Below are 19424 nucleotides of genomic sequence, written 5' to 3' on the forward strand. Positions count from 1 at the left end.
TCCAAAAGGAAGGAAGGAACCAGACAGAACAGGTAAGGGTGTGGACTCAAAGAGTAGGTAGGAATCAAAGGTGGATACACTATAGATAAAGGGTATGCAAGTATGTAAATGTTGCCGCAATGGAGAGAACAAACAAGAGCGCCAAAAGGTAAGGCCAAAGATAAAGCAAAGACAAAGCAAAGAGTGGGGCCAGCTGTGGAGCTGTAGAGCTTTATAGGTATGTAGATAGCATGGCTTACAAGTAGGTAAACGATGTAGTTTCAATTAAGGATGTGCAGGGAAGTGGCTGCCACAGAGAGCAAGGAAAGTGCAGCAAAGTGACTGACACAGTGGGCAGGAAAGGATACGGAAAGAGAGCTACTCTTTGAAGCAAAAAGCGGAAAGAGAGCTACTCTCGGGGCGTACCAACACAAGCAAAGAAGAAGTCGTTCAGTTTCGCTGAAAAGATGGATTATGCGACCACCAGAGCCAACAGGATGCAGCATGCACTAGCTCACTGTAGCTCTGGCTGGCCCAATCAGCGTGAAATGAAGCATAGTCTCCCAACATGTCCTGCAATGTCCTCTTCGGAACATGAGAGAGGAACAGGCCTGCGTCAAACTGAACTTGTACCAGTAACCCAGTTAGCTCCCGAACGGGAATGATGGGAACGAAGGGTAGGTAGGCGACACTCTGGTGCATTTCTGGGCCCCCGCACAATGCGCATCCTGTTGCGAAAGGACAAACACGCTCCAAAACACGAACACACCCGAATGGAAACAAAGCGAAAAGGAACAAAAACGAACAAACCCGAATGGAAACCAACGGCAATTAACATCGAGTGGAAACGAACGTAAACTGGAACAGCGGTTCGATGAGGTTCGAGCGGAACTTTCATTCAATTCGTTGAATGTTGAAGCAACAAATGAATGTTGCCAAACATACTCACGGGTCGTCTGTCTGCTGTCGGGGAAACATGTGCAACATTCTTGCTTATCCTTATCTCTGGGGGGTGAACTGTCTGTTGTCTCTGTTATCAGTTCAACAGCGGCACGTTTTTTAGGTATACTTCAGGTCTTAATCTTAGGTTCTTCTCCAGGGTCTATCAGTGGAGCAACAACCTCAAGCGGGAATTATCATGCCGTCCCCTCTGAGCGAAGCATTTGGCTGCACTTGCACCTGCCTCTTCCTGACGCTAGTCTGGCTGCAACTCAGCCTGATCAATGCGTTCCTGGAGTTCCTGCAGATGGCTGTGCCGCTGCATCTGGTGCGGCAACGCGACTTGGAGGATGCAGAGCAGCACATGGCTGCCGAGTGTACACTGGGAGCTATAAGTATACGAATGATTGCCTTTTGAACGGACTCACAGTGAATGCTGCGATATACTTGTATATATTTTATTTATATTTGAATAATTCCCATTTAATAATGATCCTAAGGTCTGGGCAAATATTGAACGGATAATGAAGAGCAAACATCTTATGAACTTAATAGTAGCATATAAAATGTGAATATAATGTGATTTAGAAAACAATAAAAGGAGTGTACATTAATTGAATAGATATATAATACATTTTGGTTTATTTACATAATATACTTATTTACGTATGGTAATTGTATTTATTGCCACAATGAAACGAACATTTCTGGATCACAAGCTAAATTTTTGTCTCAAAATTTGGTCTTAATTCAATTTATTTATTTTGCATTCCCCAACCAACAATTTCAATTTCCCATTAAAATTCTCCCACACCCACACACAAGCACACACACAAAAGAGAAGTGCAGAAATTTTAATTAAAAATTCATTTTGTGGCAGAAGCCGAGCCAAAAGGTGTCATCTACATTTTTGGACAGCTTCTGCCGCTTATCTACTGTCGACATACATATCTTGTCTTTATGGCCAAGACTTTCTTGTGGCCATAAATTTCATTTGATATTTCTATCAACATGCAATGTTGTTGCCAAAAAAAAAGAAACGAGAGGAGAGAAAGGTGACTCCTTGCCACAGGTTTGTTGCAGTTGAAAGTTTAGAGTTTTTTTTGTTTCGCCATTTGTGTTCGATTTCTTTTTCTTTGAAATGTTGTTTCGATTTTCTTTCCTTTAACTTTGGTTTCTGTGTAATATTTCATTTGGATGCTGCCTTCGAGGCAAGAATTTATTCATTTGCATAATTCCCTTGTTTACAATTTGTGTGCCACAGAAAAGAGAGTGAAAAGCGATTGACTTAAATGAAGTTACAACTTGGCAGGCAGAACTCGACGAAGCAGCAACAGCAGCAGCAGCAGCAGCAGCAACTAAGTGACTGCAACTGTTGCAAAATAAGAAAATTTATAATATTCAATTTATATGCATTTTTATTCTGCGAGCGAACAACAAGTAGTTCTTGCCAACAACTGCAACTCGCCTAAGCTGATAATCCCAGATTCCAAGGCGCCAACAGCTGCACCCACTCACTCAGCAGATCACTCCCCCTCCACCACTACCAATCTGTAAGCTGCTGCTCCTCCTCCTCCTGCTGCTTTTCTTTCGTTGTGATTAATGAGATTTGTCACTGGCTTCATTTGTATTTTCCATGCCGTTGACTTGGCCCTAGGCACCAGAATGCTCGTAGAATGAAGCCAACAACTGACTGACATGCATATAAATTTCATAAATGCTAAGGAGAGAAGCGGAGAGAGCGGGAGGGAGGAGAGCTCCTGCAATTGCACAGCGCCCCCTATCTCCTCCCCTCCTGCAGCCTGCCAGTCCACTCTTTGGGAAAAAGCTAAAGACTGCCCAACAGCAGCTGGCGTGGCAAATTTGCATTTTCATTATTTTCAACTCAATTTTCAAAATGAAAATCAACAAAAACAGAAGGAAAGTCGCTTAGCCATGGCTCCTCGCCTTATTATAATACGCATAAAAATAAAGGCCGACGACTCTGAAGACCAACGGCAAGTCCCTCCACTCCCCATAACTAAGTGGCACATTAAATTTACCCGAGCCTATAATTCATTTGTTAAGTCGTGCCTCCAGTTCCCAGTGCCCAGTTTCAGTTTCAGTCTCAGTTCCGCTTCCATCCATGTCCAAGAGAATCTCATTGGGTATGCGTTTGGGGATGGGAATGGGAACCCAAAAGAGCTCACATTTATGGCATACCCTTCAGGAGATGCTACAATAATCTTGAAGAGTTTGTCCTAGTCAGAGAAGAGATGGAAGAGATTAGAAGTTATAAGTTATAAGATTACTCTGTGCTGAATTGTTGAATTGAATTATTGGCCATAAGAAATATTGAACAAATATCTACAGCAATTCTAGAAAGTGTATCCAACGCATCGACTCTTGACTCCATTTTTTCCTTGTTGTTTTCATTTGGTTTTGCTTTTTTATTATTATTTTTATTTTTAGTGAATTTGTAGCTGCACTTTTGGCGGAGCCTTCGAGCTCCATTTCGTCTCGTCTCGGGCCTTGGGTGAGTTATGGGTGGCAATAAATTTATATGACATATAAATGTAAATAATTGAGCAGCGCGGAGCCGCCGTCTAGAGTTGTCACAGCCGTGGGTAGGTTGGCTCGTTGCAAGGGGGGTGCCAGGGTTCCTGGGTGCCTTGTTGACTCCGTGATTGATGCTGGACCTCACATCCGGCAAACAGTGCTCATCCTACTGCTGCCTCAAACTCATGCCGAAACTCATTCTCATCCTCTCCAGCTTCAATGGGGTGGTCACATACAACGTCCCCCTTCTGCTTCCATGCTTGGCTCAGCTCCCATAAAATCCCCTTAATGGCCATTTTGGGTCAAACATTTAATTTAAAGTTTTATTGCATTTTATTTGAATTTTTTCAAACCGTCCAGCTCCAGCTCAAACAGTGAGCGGGTATGTAGGGAAGGGCGATGTCATGTCTATTTTCAGTTTCTTAATCACATGGTTAATCTGATCCTGGCTCTTCAGAGCGTACGCCTCGAAGGGCACCACATTGAAGCGACTGATGCGATTGCCGGAGATGTTCATGAGGAAGTTGTAGTAGCTGGGTCGCAGGCTACGCGCCTCCAGGATGGCCGCATGGAAGAGCACGCCCGTGAAGAAGCCATACATGATCATATTGAAGTGTGGCAATTCCGGCAGCTTGCCCTCGGCAATGCCCCAGTTGTACAGCAGCTGCAGGGCCTTCCACATCAGATACATGGCCACCGTGGTGTTGGGAAAACGAAGCAGCCCAATTGAACCAATGAAGCCAGCAGGAATGGCAAAGAGAGCATTGTCATGGCCGCAGGTGTGTCGCAGGCCACAGGAAATTGTCTGTGGAGATGGAAATTAGAAGAAACGTCTCTTTCGAGTATAGAAGTCTACACACCTTGTAGAGCAGTGAGAAGCTACCCAAAGCCAGTCCCAGCTGCAGAGAACCCTTGTTGAAGATCTGTTTGCGCCACTGCATCTTCATCTTAACAATCTTGGTTATGTTGAGCAGTAGCTTCAGGCCAACCTGCAGTCCCAGGCCGCCCAGGAATGGCTTCAATCCGCCGGAGAGAGCATACGGAGCACAGCCCTGCCGATGCGGACAACTGGGATGCTTGGCGGTCCTCAGGCGATCGTACACCTGTACATAGGCGGAAATACTTTGGAAGTTCAAAGGACGCTGGCGGGAGCTTTGTGTGGTGGTGACAGTCGGTGTCTTGAGCGGACCCTCCTCCTCCTTGCCAAGAATCACACGCAGCCCCTTGAAGGTGGCATCCTTGGCCACTGTTTTGTGGAGTCCCACGCGGTAAAGATACATCAGAGCGGTGATGCTCAGGCCCATGATGAGCACTTGTCCATTAGGAAGGGAGCGGACCAAGCCCCTCGACTCGAGCATGTTCCACACGGTCTCAATGCCCACATTGGCCACGTACAGGGCCAGTGGAGTGCGACGCTCCGGCCGCTCTATGGCGATGGAGAGCCAGCTGGCCAGAAACGAAGGAAAAAAGGCCACCGTTGAGAAGTAAAAGCGACCCAGGAGCTGTCGGATTAGGCACACGCAAAAGACGAAGAGCCCACCGTTCATGGAGAGGAAGGCAGTCGACTGGAGAATGCCAGTAAGAGTGCGCCAGAGGTCTTGCAGCCTAGGCACACGCATCCTCACGATCAAAGCGAGCTGCAAAATGGAATAAAAATCTTGTTAATTTTTTAAATTCAAGGGAATTCCTTATACACACCAAATACACCGTGGAATAAGTGCGAAAACTGGGTGCAACCTCAGCGATCATCATGCCTGCTGCTGCAGCGGCACAACTGGAGGTCCATGGATGCACATACTTGTGGCAGCTGCACTCGATGGCTGCTTCAAGAAGCTTACTTTGTGCTGCCATTTTTAGGAGGGGCCTTGAATATTGGATTATGCTTTGGGAATTATGATTATCGTATTGCCCAAGAATTGGGCAGAAGATGATAAAGCTTATCGGCTGTTCAGCTGCTCGACCGAATTTCGCTCAAAGTTCAAACATGCCACCCAATTGGAACCTTGAATCGTCACTGAATCTCAGTTTTCACCAAGTATTTTATCCACTTCTGGTAAGGCGAAGCAGTCCCAAGTAATATCCGTTGATTTGTGGCCAGAGATCAGTGGTGTAGCTTCCACTTTGGAATTTCCGCCTCAGTTTAGAGTTTCTCACGTTTTGGCCCGTTCAGCCATTCAAATACTACTGATTTGACGTCCGTGTGGACGCACTTTAGTAGCTCCATCGAATTCGTTTATCAACAATTTCGAGTTCTTCTCTTTGCGTACGGCAAGTGCCTGGTGTGCCTGAAGTGCGTCTAATACCAATGCTTATCGACAGAATGAACACACGAAATGGTGGAGGCTCTTGCCTCGCGGTCTTATGGCAGCTACGTCATCGGCTGTGGGTGTTTTCTTATCTATATTTAAGAGAATCCACTCTTAATTATTGAAAGCCAACGAACGTAGTGTTTATTTGTATACCCAGTAATCGGAATGTTGTGAGGTATATGCGCGGAAAGAATAAACACTCATAAATCTTTGTTACACATAAGTTTTTATTGAAAACAGGCACCACGAAAAAAACAGTCGCAAATAATTTACAATGCACCCCCCTTACCCACAAGTGATAAAATCGCTTAGCTTAGTGATCCGTGTGGCAAAGAACTGAAACGTTGAACGCACTGTACAGCACTGAGGCACACACAGAGATGGTTAGAGAGACTCTTAGATATATATACACGCTGGAAGATTGTACTCGTACAATGGATATAGATATATGAAGAGGCGTGTCCAGCGCCTGGCTGAAACATGAAACTGAATGTACAAATAGTTGGCTTAGATGGTGGGTTATTTGCTTAAGAAGCAAACGCGAACGCTGGGAGTATGGATTTCTCGACAATTTTTAACGAATTGATGGTGTCCATCGCCTGTTGCTGTGTGCTCAGGCCGAACACATCGAAGGCGCTCAGATTAAAGCGGCTCAGTCTGTGGGGTAGAACGAATAATCAATATAGTAATTTTAATGCTGACAAAGCAATAAGTGGAGCGAGCTGCTACGCACCTATCTCCCGATATGGCTTGCAGAAACTTGTAGTAGCTGGGGCGCAGAGACTTGGGCTCTAGGATGCCCGCATGGAAGAGCACGGCCGTGAAGAAGGAGTAAAGGTAGAGCATAAAATTGGGAATCACTGGGACGATGCCCTTCTCCTGACCAATCGAACAGAGTATCTGCGGGGGAAGACAAAAAAGAGTTACAACTGGAGGCCCAACAAGGATAACTTATTTTCTTGGCTCACCTGCAGAGCCTTCCACATGACATACAGGGCCACCGTGTTGTCTGGATATTTGGTGAAGGCCAGCGAAGCCACCAGACCAGCGGGAATGGCAAATGCGGCCTCATCTCTATTGAAGCTATGACGTAGCAGACAGGAAATAGACTGAAAAGAAAACACCAATGTGACACTCAGCAATCAGAAACTCGAACGGCAAACACTCACCTTATAGAGAAAAGAGAAGCCGCCCATGAAGACGCCCAACGGCAGGATGCTGCGGTCAAAGATTTGCTTTTTCCATTGCATTTTGCCACTGACTATCTTGCTGACATTCATCACCAGCTTCAGGGCCACCTGAAGAAAAACGCCACCCACAAAGGGCTTGATGCCGCCGCTAATGGAGTAGGCAATGCAGCTCTGTTTGTGGCGGCAGCTGGAGTGCTTGGCATTTAGAAGATTGCTGTAGACGCGTACCCAATCGGAGACGGTCGAAAAGCTGACGGTAGGGCGGTGTTGCGGTGGCGCTGGCTGCTCCCCGGGCAATGTCTCCCAATCGTTGACTATTGGTCCGGCTTCCTCCTTGCCCACGAAATGACGCAGAATGTTAAAAATCGAGTCCTCGGTGTGTCCACGTCGGTATATATACAGCAGCGCCGACATGCTCAGCCCGAAAATGAACGCCTGTCCGTTTGGAATGGAGCGCACCCAGCCGCGCGATTCGGCCATCTTCCAGAGCGCCTCCGTGGCCACATTGGCCACGTACAAGGTGAGCAGCGGACGGCGGGCTGGACGCTCGACCAGAATGGCCGTGAACGAGGCAAAGAAGCAGGGCACAAAGGCCACTGTGCTGAAGTGATAGCGTCCGAGCATGTTTCGGAGCAAGCAATTGTACAGAATGAAGGTGTACGCATTGGTCACCAGGAATGCCGTCGACTGTATGATGCCCAAAAGGGTGCGCTTGAGATCAGTCATGTTGGGCACACGATGGCGCATCAGCAAGGACAAGGCATAGACCACTGTGTAGACGCGTAGACAGTAGGGCGTGGCCGAGAGCAGTATCCCCGCGGTGGCACTCGCACAATGATCTGTCCATGGGTGCTGGAAATCCTTGCAGCTGATGCACAGTGGGTCCAGTAACTTGCTCTGTCCCGCCATAATCCAATCCAATGTTAATCTTTTGGTGTCTGGGAATAAAAAGACCGCAAATTAGTCACTGATCGACCGTATGGGGTGCTGTTCCAAGTCCAAGAGTGATTTTTGAACCTTTAATCTTATCTAGAGACTCCTACAGCCGAGTGGTCTGAGGTTTTATTTGGGTTTCTTCTTGTGGTTGCTATCGGAACATGGAAATTAGTTCGAAATAAATGTAGATTTAGCTGGGCTCGAGTGTTGACTGCAGCTACTGCTGGCCAAAGCAGAACTGAACCCACAGCTGAATCCAGTAGCTGGCGCAGGTGGCCTGTTGGATTGCAGTACCTATGGACATTTATTATTGTCTATTGATTAGATACATTCGCGATTAGCCGGCGGTGCAGTGCCAAGGAGCAAAGACCATGGCAGGCACCCTGTATGCGGATTACAGACACGACTGGGGGGCTGTATATTTCGACACAAGTGGCGGCTCCACCATCCAGCTTTTGCAACAACTAATAAATATGCATAAAAACTAAAATGATGGTTAAATATGCCAGTAAATAATCTAATGTACACGAGGAACAGAGACACAACTGGCTAATACAACTCCGAACTTTTTATGCAAATTATGTGTTTTCTTTCAGAGTGATATGACGATTACCGGTCAAGACCTTTGGTCAGGCCAATGCGGTGATAAGGTGGCTCAGAGTGCTCGCAATTTCAGCAATCTTCCCCCTTCGTTTCAAGTTGTACTCACGTCTCAACTGTTATGCACTTGACTGGGGATAACGGGCAATAATAAAGCAATTGCTAGTTAATCGCAGATTTGTGCGCTCTCTCTTCTGCCGCTCTCCCCTCACAATTGATACGTATTCGTTGCTCTGTTGCTCTAAAATTGAATTAAATTAGTTTTACTGCTGCTGCTGCTGCTGTGGCGGGCGACTACGACGACGACGTTTCGGTTTTTGGCGATTTTTTGGCTGTTGTCAAAATGTCGATTTCATGACGCACTGCGATTGCTCTGTTTCCACACACGACTAAAGCACCAAAAGCGTCGCTGTTACTGCACTTTGCCTACAAGCAATCTGTGATTGTTATAGTTTTTTTAATGCTTTAATTATAATTCGAGTTCCAGCATCAGTATAAGTCCACAACAACATCAACAACAACAACAAGTGGTCGCCGGGGCGCGATGTGGCGTCTGCTTAGGCGGCCAGCAGATGCAGCTGCACTAATTAATCTAACTATTGTTTATTGTTACAGTTGCCACATTTTTCGACGGGCCACATAATGTTTTATCAGAGATTTAATAAAATGTTTTTTATTTCGCGTGTAAACAAAGAAATTATCGTTATCGGTCTGAGCTGGAGACGATATATCGTTTGAAGGCAAAGGCGATACTTTATTGTGAGTTTCGTGCCATTCAGCTTTTGTTTGGCTCAGATAGAGCGCGCATTTGAATTTTGATTTTGAATTTTGATTTTTTATAAGACATTCCTTTCTCTTTAGATTCGCGAAACAACTTTGGTGATAATTATTTATAAAAATTAAATTAACATTGTATGTTTTTTTGTTACTAGTAAATGTATTAATAATGACCGCGTTCCACTCATATTTATTAATTGCGTGAAAATTAACAAGCAACAGATATGAAATCCACTTCTGCCACCGCTTTCTGTGGTTCACAGGCAATGTGTGCTTAAAATTTCCATTTGCGAATGCTTTGGCACAGCTTCGTTGAGGCCACAAATCGTGCCGCAATCAACTTAAGGCACTTTCCCTGCCAAAATGTTTGCAGACATCGAAAGACTCCTCTGCGGGCCTGCTCCTCCTATCAATTGGATTTCGGTTGTAGTTCATAAAGTGTGTCTCTGTCAGGATGAGGGTGGGGATGGGGATGGGAACTCCATTGGCATTGCCATTTCCATTTTCAGATTCTCCTCCTGCTCCTCCGTTTCATTTGCGCCCTGGCGAAGCTCTTTCGGTGCGGTTGACATGGCACAACGGATATACCAAAATATTTCGTTATTGTTTGTTGGTGCTGCCTCCTGCCGCAGCCACTGCTTGGGCCTCCCCGCTTATGCCATTACCTGTGGCATGGCTTATTTTGTAAAGCCAAAAGCGCTTAAGTAGTTCATTTCGAGCATAACCTCCTAGACGCGGGTGGGTTTTGGGCCTCGTTCCTGTTACCAGCTTCACTTCTGGTGCCACTGCTGGCTGCCCCTTCCCTGCCACGCTTAGATGCTTAACAAAATTGCGGTTGCTTTGTGTGATTCGTTTGGTTTTTCTGGCGCGGCTTAAGCGTGCTCTTGTTTTTGTTGGTTGGCAGTAGGGAGAACGAGAGTGCGAGAGTGCGGAGGGCATATCAAACATACTTGACTCTGTCAGAGCCCGACACTTACTTAATTTACTTGAGGTGTTGCCTGGGGATCTTTGAATAAATCTTTGTTTCTGACATGTCGCCAGGTTGGCGCCGCCTTTGCCTGAAGTGTTGATGCCGCTTTATTGTTGGTTGCTAATCGAAAGTTTTCTCAGCCCCATGGCGACTTTTGATGCAGGGTTCAATTGGCAATTAGCTCGGCACTTGACCAGGTTGCTGCCTAATTGTTGTAATTGCTGAAAGGGATGAAAGGGGTTTCGGCTTGGACTGGGGGTGTCTGTTAATCCGGTAGTCACTTGGGAATCAATTTGGGCAGCGAGGCATGCGTTTAATATTCGGCAAAGTACATTGAAGATTCGATGCCACACAAAATCTATGGCCAGCTCACAGCAGGGGGTTCTGTTCATTGAGTTGCTTGACCACACACATAGCCTCACCCACATCCCAGGACTGCCAGTGCCCTACATTTTGGATTCCATTCCTTTAGGTTTGAGGGCTCCTAATTCTACCGGCACTGAATTGCTCCACATTCAGAGCACCCCAATGCTGGCCCCCCATTTATAGACTTGTCTTAGGGCTCATTTATCCGGCCTACCAGGCGCACCCATTCCCACTATCTAACCAAACTCCTTAATGCGGAGGTCCTGTGTGTGTTCCTGGCTGCCGCCTGCATGTGGCCATTTGTTTAGCCTAGTGTCCTGTGTGTCCTGTATGCTCTGTATGTGTGTGTGTGTGTATGTGTGGTTGCGTCCAAATGTGTTCAATTAAGCGGTAATAAATTGTTCATTTGCTCATTGGTCCGCATGGCCATTACAACAACAACAGCAACAGCAGCAGCAACTGGAGCAGGAGGAGTCCAGGATCTACGGCTGGAAGAGACATTGTCGTCGCTGTAATATTTTATTAGACCCAGCAGCCATGCCCCCATGCCCTCAATGGTGGTATACATTGATGCATATCCTGCCATTAGCAAGCCTTTTGCATAATGTACAATTAATTTTCCACAAAGTTGCCATTTTATTAATTGCTTTCATTTCACTTCTTCGGCCCTCGTTTTGGGTTTGTTTCTTCGACCACACTTCGATCACAGTTCGGTTAGCCCCGAAATTTGTGTGTGCATAAAGCAAAAGGCTAGGCTCCCAGAATGATCAATACCCAGACATGAGGCAACCGCAGGGCCAAATCGTTTTTGCCACACAAATGATGATGTTGGTGGTGGCATCATCTTCGAAATTGTGGCACAGACCGCACTGACTTCACATCAAAATAGAACATTTTGTGGTTACTTCTCGTAGCGAACAAGTGCCAAAACAGACATTTTCCTATCACCACTTCCGCTCCACACCCACACACGGACTTGCTTCATGCAACATGTAGCCAGTACATACCATCATTGGATGTGTCAAATGTCACACAGTGCAACCCAAAAGACAATTGCTGCAAGACACAACCAGGGTGCTTGTCGAAAGGAAGCTCTTACCAAATGTTATTTTACAATGGGATTATTTTAGGCTCTTATATTTTTTGTTCTCTCTACTTCCTGGCGTTGCTTTTCCTATGAGTTTTCTTATGAGAATGAAGGCTAGACGAGTCTTCGTTTTGGTTATTAGTTCCTTCTATGAGTATGGATATCCTTCCCTTTCTCTTAGCCTTTCTGGCTAATGCTGCTGTAATGTTGCCTCTTCCTTTGTCAAACTTCTTCATGTTTGTCTGCTTTTGAAATTGAAGAATACGAATAAATGGAGTTTAACTTATTTTCTAAGATTATGCTTTGAAAGATTCTATTCTTGTGAGACAACAGGGGTTAAATAAAGCCATCTGAGTACCTTTATCTCATGGATAGATGTGTTAATCTTCACCTGCAACTCCAACTTCACTTCTTGTGCCTTTATCCCATATGCAAATATTGTCCACTCTCGGAGGAGCACCAACAATCACAACAACGAGAAGGTACAAAATCAATTCCCGCGGTCCCTCGCAAGGTGCAACCTCCCCAAAGCAAAGTCAAACGAAATTAGTTTGCTGCTCATAAAACTTTGCCACAAACTTGGTCATGCCCCAAAAAAGCAAGGCACGAGTAGGAGTAGGAGTGTGAGTGTGTGTGTGTGTGGTGCACCCACAAAATAACTTTTGGCAAGGATGAGGCCCCGAAGCAAGGAGCACAAGCCTTACATTCCACTTGAGATTTGAGACTTGAGACATGAAAAGTTTTTCGTGCGGCCATCCGGGCGGCCAGTTAGGTCTCAGAGCTTTAATTGTATTTCCAGGTGAGAGGCACACTGCTGCAGAGGTACACGGCATCCTTCCTACTGGTCTACGCTGCAATTTCCATGCGTGATAAATGGCAAAAATGGAAAAATCCAACGTTTGCTCTTGGCTTTTCCTGTTTTGCGTTTCGCGCTGTCCGCAGTTTCCGCGCTAGAGGCAACATTTCAGGGTTTTTGTCTTTCAATTTAGCCCCCAACCCACCAAAACAAAAAAAAGAGTCCCCTTCTGGCTAGTTGCGGTGGCATTTGCCACACACCCCACCACAGCCATCACATTTCGTAGATCTTCTACCTTGCCCCAACGTGTAATCGCTTTGTTTGCATTCGCGTTGCATAGTTTTTGTGGGTGGTGCTCCACGCACATAGCTTGTGATTCCGAGTATCGACATCGGGCCAGATGTCTGTTGTATATACGAGGATGTACATGTGTATATGTGTCTGTAGCAAACCATATAATTGGTCTGTTTGGTTCTAACGTGTTCTGCGGGAGTAATTCATTCTGTTTCTGTTCTCCGACTCTGGCACTGGCTCCGGCTTCGGCTGTGGCTCCAGCTAAGCTGCATTGTTGAAATGTGAAAAGATTTAATTTATTTCAAGTGCGAGCGCACAAAAAAAGACTTCACTTTGGATTGGTTTTGGTCTGCGGATACCCGGCGGACGAGAAGGGGTCTGGTCTTTCAGCTTGATGCGCTGCCCCTGATTCGTTCTGGAATTGCATTTATTTAAACGTTTCAATTGCTTTTCCGTTGGCTTCAATCTTCGAGTGATTTATTGTGTGCCCCACCAGACAGAGCGAAGCATAGACAGGATGGGAAATGGGAATGGGAATCGTGATTGCGTTTTCGTTTGCGTTTGCTTAGGCATAACAATTATCCGCAGTTAATGTACATAGACTAAATCAATAATTAAATTGTGTGCCAAGCCCCGAATTAGTCGCATTACAAAACAATACTGTAAGCTGTCCATATAATTATGTAATTATATGTCAAAACAAATGTGACATGTCCTACCCTGGAGCCACAGGCTTCAGCTATAAATGTCCTGACCACGGAGCCACATTTTGTTTGTTAAAGGAAAACCCTTGCCTCGTTCTGTTCGGAGAGATGAAGTTTATGAAGTACGCCAACTTCTTCTACAAAGGTGTGGGTATAGAGCCCTATGCGACCGAGTCTCGACCGCAGGCCAACAGCCTGAGGGCTAACCTCATCTTCTGGGCAAATGTGCTCAACCTGAGTGCGATTACGTCCGGGGAGATCATCTATTTGGGCGTTTCTCTCGCTGAGGGAAAGCTCCTCGAGGCCGTCACTGTGATGTCCTACATCGGATTCGTAATTGTGGGCATGAGCAAGATGTTTTTCATCTGGTGGAAGAAGCCTGCCTTGAGCGAAATGGTGCGGGACCTGGAGCACATCTATCCCAAAGGAAAAGCAGCGGAGGAGGAGTACAGACTGGACAGCTATCTGCGCTCCAGCTCCCGTATAAGTGTCACCTATGCGTTGCTCTACTCCGTGCTGATTTGGACCTTCAATCTCTTCAGCATTATGCAGTTTTTGGTCTACGAAAAGTGGTTGCATCTCCGCGTGGTGGGCCTGGCGCTGCCGTATACGGTGTACTATCCATGGAACTGGGAGGCCCCCTGGTCGTATTACCTGCTACTCTTCTGCCAGAACTTTGCTGGCTATACCTCAGCGGCGGGACAGATCTTCACAGATCTCCTGCTCTGCGCTGTGGCCACTCAGGTGGTGATGCACTTCGATCATCTGTCAAAGGTGCTGGAAAGCCACAAACTGAGTGGCAACTGGGAAGAGGATTCACGATTTCTGTTCAACACCGTCCAGTACCACCAGCGGATTCTTCGCCTCTCGGAAGTGCTGAATGAAATCTTTGGCATCCCATTGCTACTAAACTTTATGGTCTCCACATTTGTCATCTGCTTTGTGGGCTTCCAGATGACAGTGGGCGTGCCGCCTGATATCATGATAAAGCTCTCCTTGTTCCTGTTCTCGTCGCTCTGTCAGGTGTATCTGATCTGCCATTACGGCCAGTTGATTGCCGATTCGGTATGAGCTTCTGTCGTTCATTTAATCTTCTAGATTACTTTTATTTTATCTTTGCAGAGTTTTAGTCTTTCAAGTGCTGCATACAAACAGAACTGGAACCATGCCGACAGTCGCTATCGTTTGGCTTTGGTCTTTATAATAGCCAGGGCCCAGAAAACCACTCATCTGAAGGCCACTGTCTTCATGAACATCACGAGGGCCACTATGACAGACGTAGGCGCATAATACATATTCATTACATCATTATCTAAATGCTTTTCTTATGTGTTTAGCTACTGCAAATATCATACAAGTTCTTTGCCTTGCTGCGCACCATGTATGTGAAATAGAGAGAGAGAGGCCAGAGAGGACCAGAACCCAGACGATGAGAGATCCCTAAGTCCCTAAGCCCAGCGCTCTGTACCTCACTCATGCCATGCTTTCAAAAGCTCAACGGAAAAATAATTATGCGGAGGCATGGGCTATGTACACGCATGTCCATTCTTGATGCTTCAGCTCAAAAAAACCTTGCACTTTGGACCGTTTCTTCACTCTATGAATATAGACAGATGAGTAGAACCTGCAACAAAGGAAAACTGCAAAGTTAATTTAACGCTTCACTGCCCCAAAGTTGAGCTCATAAATTTATATTGTTCGATCCATTAAAACTGCCATAGGGGCAATAGGTTGTCCATATGTACAAGAGTAGATAAAGAATGCAAAGCATGTTTGGCCAACAGTTATGATAATCCATTTGATTTCGGAAATACACAAAGCCAACGCATGCACGTTTCTCCACGAATGATCAACTGAAGCAATTCGGTTTGTTTAATGGAGCCATTTAGCGCTTAAGTGGTTATAGATATAATTGAAATTAAAATAAAAGAACCACAAACATTATACAGCTGAACAGTCTGGTAACTCTGGCAATGCACTTTATTCATCGATCCTTACAGCATGCAACCCTGCCATCAATTGGGTATATCGATGCTTGGCAACTAGGAAAGTAAATAATACAAAAATAAATAATTTCATCACATTGTTTAACTATCATACCTTAATTAATCCATTGATAAGAGTGATTGTGTGATGGTCGAACTCCGCCGGACTCCGCAATGTGTAGTGTATCCATGGGCATCAGATGTTCAGTTTTATTTTCGGGAGAAGATCACGTCTCATCATTTTCATGGAAGTGATGGTAGAAATGGCGTATCAAGTGCAGTCCCGCGTACGAGAAAGCCAAGTAGTTTATAAAAACAAGAAAATCAGTTGCACAGTTTTTCACGTGCGTCCAGTAATCCAACAGCTCTGTTGCACACATAAAAAAGAAGAAATATTTGCATGGAAATTGTGTAGCGGAAAGCCAAAAACTATAAATTCCCCAATGCATTTATGCATTTAGCTTTCAATTGAACGAGCATAACTTACCCATTATCACGCTTGCGTTTCAGTTAAATAAATCTATACTCAGTCAACTCAACTTGAACGAAGTTTCAGGGCACATGCGATGGCACATAGAACACATCATTATCATACTAAAGTTATGGGAAAAGTTATAAAGAAAAAACTCTAAACTACAGTCGCATAAAAATATATTTGCTGGTGGCAGATAAATAGTCAAACCAAAATTAGGATGAGTTCGAACTCTGAAGGGAACACATTGCAGAGTATTTCCCCAGAGTCGTGTGCCACTTGGATGCAACAGCTGCAACGTTTCAAAAAGCTCAGAAGTGGGCGTGAACTGTCAACCAAAGCAGCAAAAATATAATGAGGTATTTGCAATAGTTTCACTTATTTTTTTTTTCGTAATATAACGAGTACATTAATTGATTAGCATTGGAAACCCAACTAGAACTTTGGAACTGCTGCAGCTGTTGCAGGATATGGCAGAAAGTACCTGTACTTTCCCACATAATTTTAATATAGGTGACCTTGTAGAAATCAAGTTAATGATACTTCTGCAATCGCATTGCATGACAATTTCTCAGACAGATGGACTATAAAAGAGCCATAGACTGCAGGAAATGCTGCATTCAGTTCCAGGAGGTACAACTCTACGCAAATTCGGTTCCATATACAGAAGCTCTTCGCAACTTCAGTTCAAGAAAGGACAACTCTTTGCTCAAAGATGGATAAGTTCATGAAGTACGCCAACTTCTTCTTTACGAGCTTAGGCTTTGAGGCTTATTCAACGGAGTCCCGACCTCCGACAGACAGTCTGAGGAACAAACTCGTCTTTTGGGGAAGTTTAGCAAACTTGGGGATTGCGGGACTCGGCGAGTTTATCTATTTCTACTTGGCCATTGCCGAGGGAAACCTGCTGGAAGCCGTCACCGTGATGTCCTACATTGGGTTCATCACCGTGGGCCTGACCAAGATATTCTTCATCAAGTGGAAGAAGCCGGCCTTGAGCGCTTTGGTGCAAGAGTTGGAGGATCTGTTTCCACGTGGAAAGGTGCAGGAAGCAAAGTTCAAGCTGGAAGAGTACCTGGGCTCCTGCTCTCGCATCAGCTTCAACTATGGCCTTCTCTATTTCATACTGATATGGACCTTCAATCTGTACCCCATCATGGAGCTGATTGTGTTCGAAAAGTGGCTGATGGTTCGCGAGGTTGGCAAGATGTTGCCCTATCTGTTGTACATTCCGTGGAAGTGGGATGACAATTGGACTTACTACATGCTGCTGGTTGCCCTGAACATTGCTGGCTACACCTCGGCATCGGCACAGATTTCCACCGATCTCCTGCTCTGCTCTGTGGCCACACAGGTGGTGATGCACTTTGATTATCTGGCGAGGTCTATGGAGAACCACAATCTAAGTGGCGATTGGCCGGAAGACTCTCGTTTTATTTGTGAAGTGGTGCGTTACCATGAGCGGATTCTGCGTCTATCGGATGTGGTTAATAATATCTTGGGAATACCTCTGCTGCTCAACTTTATGGTATCTTCGTTTGTGATCTGCTTTGTGGGTTTCCAGATGACTGTGGGCGTCTCCCCGGACATGATTACCAAACTATTCTTGTACCTAGTCTCGTCGATGAGTCAAGTGTACATGATTTGCCACTACGGACAGATGGTGGCCGATGCGGTATGTTTATGATTATTTTTCCATATATTTCTCTAAATTTATTCTTTCAGAGCACCGGGCTGTCTGTGGCGGTTTACAACCAGAACTGGAGCCACGCTGATGCTCGCTACCAACGCGCCTTGATCCTCATCATAGCCCGGGCGCAGAAAACTACCTATCTAAAGGCCACTATTTTCTTGGATATAACCAGATCCACCATGACCGATGTAGGCACTGGCTGAACTCTTGTTTCACATTTATTTTTAAATGTTTTTTTCGTGTTTTCTCCTTTCAGCTCCTACAGATATCGTACAAGTTCTTTGCCCTGCTCCGCACCATGTATGTCCAATAGAGGACGGACCCCAAGTCTCTAAAACCCTCTCTGTGCAGCATCCCTCCTCCCTATGCTTTCAAAAGCTCAACGCGAACTTAATTATGCGTCGGCATGAGCCACACACGCACACATATGACCATCGCTTTGTCGCTTCCACACAGAGGATAAAAAGGAAGCAAAAAAAAAAACGCTGCGCTTTTTTTTAGCGGTCGCTGGGTGACGTTGAAAAGGCAATTCTATGAGTGTGCTGCAAAGGAGAGGAAATATCGTATGTGGGCTACAAAAGAAAATTGCAAAGTATATTTTACGCTTCACTGCACCAAAGTTGTGCTTATGAGTTTTCTCTTGGTTTTTATGCACTTTGGAGCAGGGTATGTGAGGTCTTTAGAAGAGTTTGCCAGCCTACAAAAGAAGAAATGGTTAATGTGTAGAATAGTGTAATATTTGAATTGAAGTGGATCGTGTGAGGAGAGTAATCAGTTTCAAAGAGCTAGAGGTTCTTTATTTAAGAAAGATCCACACCAAATTCTGGAATAACAAACCAGGAAAGATCCCTCAACGCTAAAATAATGTAATTTCAATGAATAAAAAGGTTAATTAAACTTCCATTGAAGCTTTATAATTTATTTTAGAGTACTCCAAGTATCGGCTATCTTTAGTTAGACTTTAAATCTTGTTGCTGGTACTTTTCTTACAATTTTCAGCTTTTCTCTGGGTGAGAAGGAGAGAAGGCAGTGGACAGCAAACCCCTTTGATGGCATCTAATGCAGTTTTTCCATGGGAAAAATGATGTGTTGCGGTATGGCTGGAGAGAACGTGTACTAGTACGAGTGCTCCTACTCCTACGCACTCAACAATATTAGCAATTTATGCGCTGAAGCGTGTCCAGGCGGAAGGAAGAGGAAAGAGACCGTGTGTTGCGTGGTGCAAAAGGAAATGGGAGTTTTTCGCCACATAACATTTTCATTTTTGACGAATCTCCTCGACATCACCTGCACGGCCCCACCACCCGCCTGGCTATTTATTGTTTGCCAGAGCCACGTGCATAAAATATATTAAAAATCTATTTTTTGTCCAATGTCCTGCCAGCATTCGGTGCCCTCACTCATCCCCTCTCCCCTTTCGGCACTGCCTCTGCCAGGGCCTGACATATTTTTTGTGTAGGAGCTTTACTTCCTTATTTATTTGTTATTTTTTGTATTTTTGTATGTGGACATGGATATCTATTTTTGTGATTTTTTGTTGGCTCCTCTTTTTAGAGGGGATTTATTTTTCATTTTTGTGCAATTTTTATAAAGCTCCCAAATGTGCTGCAATTTAATTTCTAGTCACGTTTCGTGTGATTTTCAAATGGGCAACAGTTACAGCCAACAAAAAAACGAGAAGCAGGACAACCAGCCAAAGCAACAGAATGTGGCAGGGCGCCTAAAAAAGATACTTTCAATATCCACCGCTGTCAGATTGCATAATTTAAGGCGCCATAAACATGGAACA

General features: G+C 45.0%; 5 protein-coding genes across 6 annotated transcripts; 3 read left to right on the plus strand and 2 right to left on the minus strand.

The window, feature by feature from the left end:
• Positions 1-1067: 1067 nt before the first annotated feature.
• On the plus strand, positions 1068-1496 carry LOC117897220. The gene has a single exon (XM_034805935.1). The coding sequence runs from the start codon at positions 1118-1120 to the stop codon at positions 1334-1336; it is 219 nt and encodes a 72-aa protein (XP_034661826.1). The 5' UTR covers positions 1068-1117; the 3' UTR covers positions 1337-1496.
• Positions 1497-3787: 2291 nt separating this feature from the next.
• Positions 3788-5648, minus strand: LOC117898164 (transmembrane protein 135-like). The gene is made up of 3 exons (XM_034807374.1): positions 5155-5648; positions 4317-5093; positions 3788-4261 (listed from the first exon to the last, which is right to left on the minus strand). The coding sequence occupies exons 1-3, from the start codon at positions 5305-5307 to the stop codon at positions 3824-3826; spliced, it is 1368 nt and encodes a 455-aa protein (XP_034663265.1). The 5' UTR covers positions 5308-5648; the 3' UTR covers positions 3788-3823.
• Positions 5649-5972: 324 nt separating this feature from the next.
• On the minus strand, positions 5973-9154 carry LOC117897619 (transmembrane protein 135). 2 transcript variants are annotated; one of them, XM_034806585.1, is made up of 5 exons: positions 8601-9154; positions 6935-7893; positions 6734-6874; positions 6499-6665; positions 5973-6422 (listed from the first exon to the last, which is right to left on the minus strand). In XM_034806585.1, the coding sequence occupies exons 2-5, from the start codon at positions 7862-7864 to the stop codon at positions 6293-6295; spliced, it is 1368 nt and encodes a 455-aa protein (XP_034662476.1). In that variant the 5' UTR covers positions 7865-7893; positions 8601-9154; the 3' UTR covers positions 5973-6292. The 2 variants fall into 2 exon arrangements, with proteins under 2 accessions (XP_034662476.1, XP_034662477.1); XM_034806586.1 differs by lacking the exon at positions 8601-9154 and adding an exon at positions 7973-8125.
• Positions 9155-13593: 4439 nt separating this feature from the next.
• On the plus strand, positions 13594-15048 carry LOC117898251 (odorant receptor 85c). The gene is made up of 3 exons (XM_034807498.1): positions 13594-14550; positions 14608-14763; positions 14823-15048. Exons 1-3 carry the CDS (start codon positions 13594-13596, stop codon positions 14877-14879), a joined length of 1170 nt encoding a protein of 389 aa, XP_034663389.1. The 3' UTR covers positions 14880-15048.
• Positions 15049-16386: 1338 nt separating this feature from the next.
• On the plus strand, positions 16387-18403 carry LOC117898250 (odorant receptor 85b-like). Its single transcript, XM_034807497.1, has 3 exons — positions 16387-17617; positions 17668-17823; positions 17892-18403. The coding sequence occupies exons 1-3, from the start codon at positions 16658-16660 to the stop codon at positions 17946-17948; spliced, it is 1173 nt and encodes a 390-aa protein (XP_034663388.1). The 5' UTR covers positions 16387-16657; the 3' UTR covers positions 17949-18403.
• The last annotated feature ends 1021 nt before the right edge of the window (positions 18404-19424 follow it).

The sequence above is a fragment of the Drosophila subobscura genome, chromosome O (assembly GCF_008121235.1).
Source record: "Drosophila subobscura isolate 14011-0131.10 chromosome O, UCBerk_Dsub_1.0, whole genome shotgun sequence".
Taxonomy (NCBI): Eukaryota; Metazoa; Arthropoda; class Insecta; order Diptera; family Drosophilidae; genus Drosophila; species Drosophila subobscura.

Bases quoted from the DNA above. Each gene is read 5' to 3' on its own strand.
- LOC117897220 (XM_034805935.1), top strand. From the start codon at position 1,118: ATGCCGTCCCCTCTGAGCGAAGCATTTGGCTGCACTTGCACCTGCCTC.
- LOC117898164 (XM_034807374.1), bottom strand. From the start codon at position 5,307: ATGGCAGCACAAAGTAAGCTTCTTGAAGCAGCCATCGAGTGCAGCTGC. The intron at 5,094-5,154 runs GTGTGTATAAGG...TCCATTTTGCAG, and splicing joins CTTATTCCACGGTGTATTTG to CTCGCTTTGATCGTGAGGAT. The intron at 4,262-4,316 runs GTGTGTAGACTT...CCATCTCCACAG, and splicing joins GCTTCTCACTGCTCTACAAG to ACAATTTCCTGTGGCCTGCG.
- LOC117898250 (XM_034807497.1), top strand. From the start codon at position 16,658: ATGGATAAGTTCATGAAGTACGCCAACTTCTTCTTTACGAGCTTAGGC. The intron at 17,618-17,667 runs GTATGTTTATGA...TTATTCTTTCAG, and splicing joins GACAGATGGTGGCCGATGCG to AGCACCGGGCTGTCTGTGGC. The intron at 17,824-17,891 runs GTAGGCACTGGC...TTCTCCTTTCAG, and splicing joins CCAGATCCACCATGACCGAT to CTCCTACAGATATCGTACAA.
- LOC117897619 (XM_034806585.1), bottom strand. From the start codon at position 7,864: ATGGCGGGACAGAGCAAGTTACTGGACCCACTGTGCATCAGCTGCAAG. The intron at 6,666-6,733 runs GTGAGCCAAGAA...CTTCCCCCGCAG, and splicing joins TCATGTGGAAGGCTCTGCAG to ATACTCTGTTCGATTGGTCA. The intron at 6,423-6,498 runs GTGCGTAGCAGC...TCTACCCCACAG, and splicing joins CAAGCCATATCGGGAGATAG to ACTGAGCCGCTTTAATCTGA.
- LOC117898251 (XM_034807498.1), top strand. From the start codon at position 13,594: ATGAAGTTTATGAAGTACGCCAACTTCTTCTACAAAGGTGTGGGTATA. The intron at 14,551-14,607 runs GTATGAGCTTCT...TTATCTTTGCAG, and splicing joins GCCAGTTGATTGCCGATTCG to AGTTTTAGTCTTTCAAGTGC. The intron at 14,764-14,822 runs GTAGGCGCATAA...TTATGTGTTTAG, and splicing joins CGAGGGCCACTATGACAGAC to CTACTGCAAATATCATACAA.